We start from the raw sequence: 12,026 nt of genomic DNA, 5'->3' as shown, positions 1-12,026 counted from the left end.
AATTTTATAAAGAATAATTTTTTTTTTTTATAAAACTGGTATTTCAGGAGAATTCTCCTTAATGCCACTTTCAAATGATTTTATTACTTTTACAATATATGTAAAATATAGACACAGTTTACATGTTATATAATTACATTTTTTCCTCATAGTCGCAGATATGTCATATGCTAGAAAGGTGAACAAATACATCTCAATATTGTGTTGTTTTCTTTCTCTATAGAAACTAATTATAAAGGACATGCCCTTGCGTTACTTAAAGAATGTGAACTCCAGGAGTATGACGGGTATGTTGCTTACTTCTTTATAGAGAGTACTTGTAGTAAGATATAATGGCTGTAAGCTTTGTAGAGGTGGAAAAAAGCAGGTTAAAGGAAAACTGTCAGATATTTTCTCCCGCACTATCCACAGTAATGATGGATAGTGCGGGAGACGCTGATTAAAATGAGCCCTACCTTACCCTGATCCGCCCGACCATTCGCCAGCAATTGTGGTTTTATTCTATGTGTATATCTTGCTGTAACTGGCACGGGCGGGGCTTCTGCAGGTTAACTGGCACTGACGTCAGCGCCGCTTATGAATATTCATCCCCCCTCCCTCCAGCTCTCCCTCTCTTCGCCGCTCCTAACTGGAGGGAGGGGGGAGGAATATTCATAAGTGGCGCTGACGTCAGTGCAGAAGCCCCGCCCGTGCCAGTTACAGCAAGATATACACATAGAATAAAACTACAATTGCGGGCGAACGGCCGGGCGGATCCGGGTAAGGTAGGGTTCGTTTTAATCAGTGTCTCCCGCACTATCCACCAGAACTGTGGATAGTGCGGAAGAAAATATCTGACAGTTTTCCTTTAATGAATAAAATCACTACAGAGTAATAGTGTGATGATCACGCTTAAGTTTTCGTGAAATATTTAAAGTTTTCATACCTCGTCCAATGGATTGAACTATTTCACTCTTTTTGGCAGCAGAGAGATCCTTTTTCTTCCTCACACCTTTAGTAGTTTTTCCTTAAATTGGGCTCACCTGGCAATCTAATTATCACAGGTGTCCGAGATTGTTTTCAGTGATCAAAAGAGCCCTGAGACACAATGCCATCCATGAGTTAAAATGAAAAACTAAATATTTCATCTTTGTGACACTTAAATATAATTTGCATAATAATTTGGAACAGGGTGTAGATTCTAATTCTGCACTTAAAGGGGTACTCGGGTGGAAATATTATTATTATTTTTTTAATGAACTGGTGGCAGAAATTTAAGCAGATTTGTAAATTACTTCTATTTAAAAATCTTAATCCTTCTAGAATTTATCAGCTGCTGTATGCTCGACAGGAAGATGAGTTGTTCTTTTCTGCCTGTCCACAGTGCTCTCTGCTGACACCTCTGTCCTTGTCAGGAAACGTCCAGAGAAAGAGAGGTTTGCTATGGGGATTTGCTCCTACTGTGGACAGTTCCTGACACAGACAGAGGTGTCACCAGAGTGTGGTAAGACAGGAAAGAACTACATAACTTCCTCATCTGAAAAGTACTGGAAGGATTAAGATATTTAAATAGAAGTAATTTACAAATCTAGGAAAAAGGAAAAAAGAATATGTGTAGCTCACAATTGTATAACCTACCGAGGACAAGCGGGTAATGCACCTATACCTATGGTGCTAATATTAAAGACAAGAAAAAGAAGAAAAATACCCAGACCTCAAGGAAGGTATAAAAAATATAATAAATTCAATAATAGACCGAGGATCGTGCTTCAATTATAATAAAATGTATTTTATTAATTAATAAACATGAATATCACCTAACAAGGGGCCCCTTGTGAGAGAAGTATGTATTTACCAATTAAAAAAAGTTAAAATATCACTGATATATAAAAAAGGTATTTCTTCTATTATGGAATGCACTGAAAACAGTCTTTTTTCACTGTAGAGATGGTACAATGGGAAAATGCATGGATATATGCGATGTTGTAACAAGTTCCTTTTGGCAAATAAAAGTGTAACAGTATTCAATGTGTTACAGCTAATCTTCTCTGTTGCAAGTTTCTCTGTATCTCTGTATCAGAACAGATAGATAACAACTTCACAGTACATTACCGGTCCTATGAGCGGAGATCTCCCGTTGGGCTGGGTGGAAACAGCACTATAGATGATCACTGTAGGTGAATCACCTCCAGATCCCGGCGATGGCAGGCGTCGGGGATGACAACTTGGAGAGGTAGTACTGACTTTATAGTATCCCGCCGTGGAGGTCAGGTCTGCACTAGACCGATGATGGACACTTCTGCCTCGTGAGAATGGCGTGTGACGTCAGTACCGGCACCTACAGGAAGTGCTTGGATTGCCTGGATGGCCATGACTACTGAAGAAAGGGTTCATCTATATACCCTGAAACGCGTCTAGTCAATTGTGGACTAGACTGAAAATTTTCTAATGAAAGCAATTGCAAAACCTATTGATTTTGCGTGGTTTATAACATATCAAAAGTTTTTATATCTGACAGTACCTATTTAAATAGTGAAGTAATGGCTCAAATTGGCCATTTAATAAAGTAGCCAGAACAGTGTTTCCCAGCCAGGGTGCCTCCAGCTGTTGCAAAACTACAACTCCCAGCATGCCATCTTAGGAGTTGTAGTTTTGCAACTGCTGGAGACACCCTGGTTGCAAAACACTGGGCCAGAAGCTGGGTTTCACATTTCAAAACTGTACGATTTGCCTTCAGGGGGGAAGGAAAATAGCAGGTTAAAAATTTTTTTTTTTTTTTAAACAATCACTGTTGTTTCATTTGATGGTGAATATGATATATGTAAGTCATTTAATTTGCGAAGTCTTGGCAACTTTGTGTCTAATTTCTCTGCAATTTGCTGTTCACTGGTTGTTAAGGGAAATCTGTCTCTAGTATTAGCCGGGGTTAGAATGGGACACAGGAATTAAGGACAGGGCTTAGCATGTGCAGTTGGCTCGAGAAAGAGAGCTTGGGAAAGCCTAGGCTGTTTTCCTGCAAGCTGAACCTGTTTGCCTGCTATATATTGTTCCTGAAAGGTAAATCAAGGCTTCTCTCTTATCTTTTACCACCCATAAAGCTCAGGACAGCTGTCCCTTGTGTACATACCAGTGTACCTAATGCTGTATGTCCATGGTGCTGCAGTGTAATCTCCCCAGACCCCTTTTTTTTTAGCATGTTAGCAAAAGTTTTGTGCTTAGTGTAACACATTCCTTGCTGTTGCTACCGCTGTTATTTTATTTCTGGTCACATACCACCTTCCAAAGCCATTGTATCAGTAACCCCTTCTCACTCCACATGCCATTTATAGTATTTATTATAAATAGCCCCCTATCACAGAGTCTGTTCAGTGATCTTATCCAACACTATGTCATGGCATAGCAGAGATATCCTGTAATTGGCCAGAGAAGTAAGAGAAGTCCTGCATGTGTATTACTGGTAAACAGCCCAGTTCTGGTCCTGCCCCCTGAAATGAAGAGAATGAGAAATAGCTGTGCACCATGAAGGGCTCTCTAAGGGGCTCAGTAACAGCAGTGAGAAAACTATCATCTCCTTGTTACCACCCTAAGGGTCTATTCACACATACAGTATTCTGCACAGATTTGATGCGCAGGATTTCAAGCTGTGTTCAGTTTACATTGAAATCTGCAGCAGAAAATCCTGCACATCAAATCTGCGCATCAAATCTGCACTTAAAACTAAGCTGAAAATGTCTTATCCCCTATCCAAGGGACCCCCGCCATCTCCGGGCCAGCAGCAGCAACATCCGGAAACTTGCAGCTTCCACATTGGTGACATCACGCCATGCCCCTTCCATTCATGTCTATGGGAGGGGGCATTGCGGCTAGTACATAGCAGTCACACCTCCTCCCATAGATGTGAATGGAGGGGGCGTGGCGGCTGGCATCGTCCGTCACCGGGCACGGATCAGAGTTCAGTCTATGCACCGAATGACAGTGGTGCAAATAATGTTGGGGTCCCCAGTGGCGGGACACCCGCGATCTAACATTTAATCCCCTATCCTTTGGTAGGGGTTAGACAGAAAGGAAATTCAAAAAGAAAAGAACTTCCTGTGGAGCATACAGCAGCTGATAAGTAATAGAAGGATTGAGATTTTTACTAATGTACAAATCTGTTTAACTTTCTGGCACCATTTGATTACCCCTTTAAACGCCTCTGACAACTGGGCCTTGTAAAGTTCTTCTAACAAGTGTAAAGAACCCTGCATCCTTGTAATAGGCAATTGTCTGCCAAGTAAAAGGACCCTGAAAGTACTGTAAATACATATTGTATATTTTCTATTTTATACAACACTGAATCAGTCAAGTGAATATTTCCAGAACGCAAGCAAAGACTGACCTATTTGGCATCCATAGAAGTGACTGACAGTATATTACCAGGTGCATCGACTCCTGACAGAATTGCCTGTGTTGTCTACACTCATCCAAGATATCAAGTCAGTGCTAATATAATAAAGCCAGAACGCATCCCATAATAACATCAGAGTATCCCAGAAGCAGAAAAACAGTTAACGTACAAATTTCTGAGCATATGTTAACAAGTTATTTTTCCGTAATTACATTCCTTATTAGAGACAGCATGTATCATTGTTTTCTTTTATGCAGAATTGGCAAAAGTGCTTTGTCCTCTCAGCTAAAATAGTGTCCTTTCCATTATTTCGTATTTACATATTGCTGACTGTGTTTGCAGGGCTTGACTGTCCATGTACAAACAGGCAAAACTCTAATAATTAAGTGAAAAGTTGCTATAAAGAACAAAAGTGTATCTAGCTATTGCTTCTTGTGTATCGCCATGCTATTTCTTGGAACTTATATGTAATACATTTACCTGTTTTGTACTTAGTTCTACTTTGTGACTATGTGCACGCACAGTTTTGGATATCAACCAGCCTCTTGTTTGCTATTGAGTTATCATGCCTAGGAGACCCTACACGTATGGGCCTGCTTTTTATCCAAAGGAATGGGCTCACTCATGATTTTGCCTGAAAACACTATAATAAATAAAGTATAGTATCTAATGATCACTCAAGAGCAACTTCTCCTAACCATCCAGGAGCAATTTGGTGATGAACAATGCTTTTTTCAAGCATGATGGAGCACCGTATCACAAGGCTAAAGTGATAACCAAGCTGTTAAAGGAGTACTGCAGCCTTAGACACATATCCCCTAAGTGTCTGATCGCGGGGATTCAGGGACCCACAGCTCTGCGCAGCTAATGCTCGTGTTGTCTACCTCACTGAGATCGACCTCACAAACGCCAGTTCCATACAGCTCTATGGGAGAGGCAGGTATGCACGAACGCTGCATCTCCACCTCTCCCATAGAGATACATCGAGGGGGAGTGTTGTCAGAGCCAGGGCACTGTACAAGAGATCGCGGGGGTGGGGGGGGGGGGGGGTAGTTCCTGTGGATAGTTGATAGGTCAGTGCATGCAGATCTTCTTTAACCCCTTAAGGCCAAGGATGTAAATGTACGTCCTGGTGTGGCGGTACTTAGCGCACCAGGACGTACATTTACGTCCTGTGTATGTATGCGAGCATCAGAGCGGTGCTCGCGTCATACACACCAGGTTCGACCGGTAATGGCCGACATCCGCATGCCTTTTATACATTGAGCTCAATAATAACACAGTATACAGTGAACTCTTACTAGTGTAACTACAAGCAGACTTAGTTTTAAAATAAAAGACTATATACACTTTCAAAACTATTTTGTATTTTTTGCTTTTGGTTCAAAAATACTATCTTCAAAGATCTTTATAAAAAAAAAAATGTTTAGTTAGTGTTCTACATCAGTAAAGATCATTAGAGAAGCAAATCTCTGATGAGCTTCTTATCAGCCTTTCTCTTCTTTTCTAAGTACAGTATATCACCAGATCAAAGGTCAACTTAAAAGTTGCTTCTGGAGAGCAAATAAGGCTGATAAGGAACCTGTCAGATATTTGGGATATTTGCTTCCCTGACTGACTTTACTGATAAGAAAAGATGTAAAACACAAACTAAACTTTTTTTTTTAATTTTTTTTTATCAAGACCTATAGAGAAAGTGTTTTGTACCAACAGTACAAAACAAGAATAAAAAATTATTTTCAAAAGTGTCTATAGCTCTGAAAGCTAAAACTCAATCTGCTCCCACTAGTGGCAGTTAAGGAGCTTACTGCGTACTGTGTTATTATTGTGTTTAATGTATAAACAGGATGCAATAAGACCAGTATTAGGAACAGGGAATTGCATGCCAACACCACATAACAAGGATGATGCAGCTGAGCTCATCCGCTAATATATAAGCATAATATATAGATTACATGACATATATAGCTCAGTATGTTCCTGAGATATTCCCGTGAGAGGCACGTGAAAAGCAATAATGATTAGCAATGACAGACATCATAGGGCAATGAAGAAGAACTTAAAAGGGTTGTTCCACACACAGAACTTATCATCTATCCACAGAATAGTGGATAAGTGTATGATCATGAAGGGGGGAGGGGCTTTGTTTTTATTGCCATTCTATTCATTGCCTATGGGACTGCTTGAGACTGCCAAGCACTGTACTCTATCTAGCAATCCCATACATGCTATCTAGCAATCCCATATATGCTATCTAGCAATCCCATACATGCTATCTAGCAATCCCATACACAGTGTGGAGCAGCAGTGCGCATGTAACCACTGCTCCATTCCCACAGAAGACATATTGTTGAGACCATTGATTACTGACATATTGTTGAGATAATCACCAGTCCGACCCCAAGTGATCATACACGTATCCCCTATCCTGTGTATAGGGGATAATTGTTACTGGTGAGACAACATTTTTAAGCGCTTTGTCACTGTATCAGTAAAGAATTCTCCACTTTAAAAAAGTTGCATAAGATGCTAAGTCAGCCATTCTAAGCATTTTCAGAGAAGCCTATTGCTTGAGAGGAGAGCAAATAAGAAGTGTTTCCTAAAGACATTACCTATAAAGTCATTTGTGCTGCCTAACTTATCACATGGCATATAAATATCACTGTAGTAAAAGAGCAATGCAAAATAAATTGTCCTTACAAATACATGTTAGTAATTACTTTCCTTGCATATTAATAGTAATTAAATTATGACTTTATTTACATAAGATGTTTATGGCTTCCCAGCGCCTCTATAATTCACAGAAAAGTGGCAGAATATTATTATGATAGATTACAAAGTAGCTTGTAGATCACTGGGAAGTATGATGAAGTAAAAGAATTACAGCCCCGAGATTCTCTCTTTACTTCCTAAACTTAAGCTCTGTTTAACCAATCAATTTCTCAGGACTGCTAATGGAATATTGAATACAACTTACAGGACATGTGTCTATTATAACCAAGGTTTCTCAGGTACATTAATGTTAACTGTAGCCATCAAAGTTTTACTGAGAGTCATTACATGTGTTGTTTGTCTTTTCTTCTGCAGCATAGTTTGTGTCGGCGGTGATGGATCAGTAAGTGAAGTTGTCCATGGTCTTCTGCTTAGAGCCCAGATGGATGCGGGGAAGACTGTAAATGACAGCCTTTCTCCCGTCAGAGCCCCACTGCCACTTGGTATAATACCAGCAGGTGAGTGTATTAATGTGCACATACACCGATCAGGCATAACACTGAAACCATCTGCCAAATATTGTATAGGTCCTCCTTGTGGCACCAAAATAGGTTTGTGAAGGGGATTAGTGACAGGGAATCTGATCACTGGGACCCCCTGCAATCTCAAAAACAGCGAGATAGCTGAGTGCAGAGGTGCCAAAGATACCCAGGACTTACTGCTCCACTCCTAGGTATGACTAGGTCCCCTTTTCTCAAGATCACAGTCGGACCCCATGTGATCTGACGCTTATTTCCTATCCTGTTTGAGTGGATTTAAAGGGGTACTCCGCCGCTAGACATGTTATCCTCTATCTAAAGTATAGGAAATCACATGACTGATCGCAGGGGGCCCAGCGGCTGGCACCCTCCCCGCGATCTCCGGGACATCGCTGTGGCATTACGGTCACAAAAGCCTGGGGCTTCCGTGAACATGACGCCACACCCTCTCCATTCATGTCTGTGGGAGGGGGTGTAATGGCTAGTACACAGCCATCACGCCTCCTCCCATACACATGAATGGAGGGGGCGTGCTGCTGTGACAGCAGAGTACCCCTTTAAACCATGTATTTCATATTCTTTCACTTCCCAAGAACTACCAGTATACCAATAGCTTGAATGACCCTATTGTGTACCCTCCTATTGTGGGTACAAAGACTGATGTGAGTGATGGTTGTTCTTTTACAGCACTGTTGGTGTGACAAACAGTAATAGGAAGTAAATAAAGTTAAATAGATATAGATACACGTAAAAAAAAAATAACTGTTTAGGATTAGGAAAATATAAAATGATATGCTGCTTTTAAGACCATACAACATAAGCTGCTATAGTAAATCAAAGACTGTGCAGTCACTTATTGTTAATTCATCAACATATGGCAGGGCCTGAAGCCACTCTACTGGCTATTACCATTGGCATTTGTTGATGTGGAATCCATAGATAAGTAGCCAAATAGGCTACGTAAGAGTGAGGCACCAAAAAGCATAGACAAAAAAAATGTATCTACAGTAGTTCTCTACCTTTCATTATGTCCATAATTGTTATATAGATACCAACAATTTGAGTTTGCAATATACCGTAACTAATTTCTAGATGTTGAAAGATTTCACAAAAAATATTTGAATAAATACCGAAGCGTTGGTTAGCTTTTCAGGAAAAATTTCGACATGCTTGAATGGCAACTCATTACATCACATTTATCTCCTTGGTGTGGGAGACATTAACAGCCTCATGAATATTCATGTCATCTGGTTAATTAACTTAATTGTGGTACAGAAAGTGCTTTCTCATCCAAGGACATTCTTTATTTCTGTCGTGCAATTTTCGCTTGGATTCATCATCTGTGCTTCATGCCTGAGCTACTTATTTTCCTAAATTAAAAAAAATCTAATGTAAAAGTCTTGTGCTGTGTAATGGTATACGACTTCATGTATTCACAGGTATAAGACACCTTACCATTTATGGTACATTCAGCTACAGCTCATATAGGATCAATGCAAAATGTCAGTTTTCATGCTTGTGTAGTAAAATAGTTTTTTGTCCTTTTGTAATCCATTTGACAATTTGAAGCCAATAGATATATTGAAAAAAAAAAAATCTCCCTTGTGAGATTACAAAGGAAGACCCTGCTCTCTAATCCTCATTATATTCCTTAACCACTTAAAGGGGTACTCCGGTGAAAACCTTTTTTCTTTTAAATCAACTGGTGGCAGAAAGTTAAACATATTTGTAAATTACTTCTATTAAAAAATCGAAATCCTTCCTGTACTTATTAGCTGCTGAATACTACAGAGGAAATTTTTTTCTTTTTGGAATGCTCTCTGATGACATCACGAGCACAGTTCTCTCTGCTGTCGTTATTATAATAATAATAACGCTTTATTTATTTTTGTCCTTAGTGGGATTTGAACCCAAGTCCCCAGCACTGGGGTTCGTGATGTCATCAGTGTTCCAAAAGGAAAGGAATTTCCTCTGTAGCATTCAGTAGCTAATAAGTACTGGAAGGATTACGATTTTTTAATAGAATTAATTTACAAATATGTTTAACTTTCTGCCACCAGTTGATTTAAAAGAAAAAAGGTTTTCACCAGAGTACCCCTTTAAGGACCCAGGGCGTACCTTTACACCCTGAGTCTGCTCCCTTTCACGCCGTTCAAAGTTGATCGCTGCGTCAAAAGTGAAAGTAAACTAATGCCAGTTAGCTCAGGGGGCTGTTCGGTACCGACGCTGTGAAATCGCTGTGTCCCGACCAGCTGTAGGACATGAAGAGGGTCCCCCTACCTGCCTCCTGGTGTCCGATCACCGAATGACTGCTCAGTGCCTGAGATCCAGGCATGAGCAGTCAAGAAGCAGAATCATCGATCAATGGTTTCCTATGAGAATATGACATATAACATTGCAAAAAAAAAAGTGAATAAAGATCATTTAACCCATTCCCTAATAAAAGTTTGAATCACCCATTTAAAAAAAAAAAAAAGTGTAAATAAAAATAAACATATGTGGTATCGCCATGTGCGGAATTGTCTGAATTATAAAAAATATATCGTTAATTAAACGATATTTTGGCTTATGCACAAAAAAATTCAAAAGTACAAAATAGCGTATTTTTGGTCACTTTTTATATAATGAAAAAATGAATAAAAAGCGATCAATAAGTCCTATCAATGCAAAAATGGTACCGCTAAAAATTTCAGATCAAAATGAGCCCTCATACCGCCCCATACACGGAAAAATAAAAAGTTATAGGGGTCAGAAGATGACAATTTTAAACGTTAAAATTTTCCTGCATGTAGTTATGATTTTTTCCAGATGTATGACAAAATCAAACCTATATAAGTAGGATTTCATTTTAATTGTATGGACCTACAGAATAAAGAGAATGTGTCATTTTTACCAAAAAATTTACTGTGTAGAAGTGGAAGCCCCCAAAATTTACAAAATGGCGTTTTTTCTTGAATTTTGTAGCACAATGATGTTGTTTTCCATTTTGCCATAGATTTTTATGTAAAATGACTGATGTCACTACAAAGTAAAATTGGTGGCGCAAAAAATAAGCCATCATATGGATTGTTAGGTGCAAAAATGAAAAAATTATGATTTTTTAAAAGTAAGACGGAAAAAATTTAAGTGAAAAAACTGAAAAATCCCGGGTCCTTAAGGGGTTAAAGAGAAAAAGGGTACCTGTCATGGAGGAGCTGAGCAGATCTCTATCTATCTATGTGACTATCTATATACATATATATTCAGAAAAACTTGTAATGTATTAATTTGAATTTCCATCCTTTTCAGTTGGCGGAGTTCAGTTGGCGGTCCTTATCAGTGATTAACAGCTCTGTCTAAGCACACTCAAGGAAGAAAATACTCTGTCACTGGCCAGGGCTGCCCACTAAACTTCGAAGCAGATAATAGGCGCAGATTTTAAGAATAAAATGCAATTTACACTAAATCTCTTCTCACAAAACTATATTTTAACCCCTTAAGGACCCAGCCAATTTTCACTGCAGGACCAGAGCGTTTTTTGCACATCTGACCACATTCACTTTAAGCATTAATAACTCTGGAATGCTTTTACCTATCATTCTGATTCCGAGATTGTTTTTTCGTGACATATTCTACTTTATATTATTGGTAAAATTTTGTCAATACTTGCATAATTTCTTGGTGAAAAATTCCAAAATTTGATGAAAAAATTGAAAATTTTGCATTTTTCTAACTTTGAAGCTCTCTGCTTATAAGGAAAATAAACATTCTAAATAAATAATATTTTGATTCACATATACAATATGTCTTTATGTTGGCATCATAAAGTTGACATGTTTTTACTTTTGTTGAACCAACTTGAAAAAACACCAAAAAAGCAAAAAATACAATTAAGACTTAACTTTTACTAATATCATAAAAAGGTACACAAATCAGCCTCTATATAAAAGACACATATATTAACAAAAATTTAGGGGAAAGGGGGTACAGGTGAGACCCTACCTTCAAGTACTATACAATGGTCACTCCTATTCTCTAAGTAAGGGAGAAAGGGAAAGGGATGTATACACAAGAAAATGGCAATAGACAGTTACAAGTGGCCAACCTCCCTAGCCAACGCGTTTCGCCCCCAACATAACAGGGGCTCATCAGGGATAAGAGGAAACCAAAATAGTTTCAGATATATTCCGATAGTAAGTGTACCAAAACACCATCCTCGTGGTCTCTTGACAGCATTAGAAGGCAGCTACAGCCTGCCTGGATGCCTACAGCCCCTTTCACCAGTGACTTATCATGTCATGGAATGGTTAAACTATGATCACAGGGGCTATCACTATCTGAATTATGAGGATTGTTCTCAGTTTTACCCATCATCCAGCAATTTACTTACCTGTCTTACTAATAGGAGTCTGTATATCATTTGTCCGTGT

The 12,026-nt window shown here is 39.0% G+C and overlaps 1 protein-coding gene across 4 annotated transcripts in view; it reads left to right on the top strand.

The window, feature by feature from the left end:
- Positions 1-12,026, top strand: part of CERKL (ceramide kinase like) — a 170,429-nt gene that overhangs the window by 121,855 nt on the left and 36,548 nt on the right. For all 4 annotated transcript variants that reach the window (XM_056536982.1, XM_056536981.1, XM_056536983.1 and 1 more), the window contains exons 4-5: positions 224-287; positions 7,454-7,596. In XM_056536982.1, the coding sequence (XP_056392957.1) occupies positions 224-287; positions 7,454-7,596 (207 nt within the window). The remainder of the gene's footprint in view (positions 1-223; positions 288-7,453; positions 7,597-12,026) is intronic.

This window comes from Hyla sarda, chromosome 8 (genome assembly GCF_029499605.1).
Source record: "Hyla sarda isolate aHylSar1 chromosome 8, aHylSar1.hap1, whole genome shotgun sequence".
NCBI classification, from domain to species: domain Eukaryota; kingdom Metazoa; phylum Chordata; class Amphibia; order Anura; family Hylidae; genus Hyla; species Hyla sarda.
The sequence above is the reverse complement of the archived record's forward strand: the minus strand, read 5'-3'. Positions and strand labels throughout refer to the sequence as shown.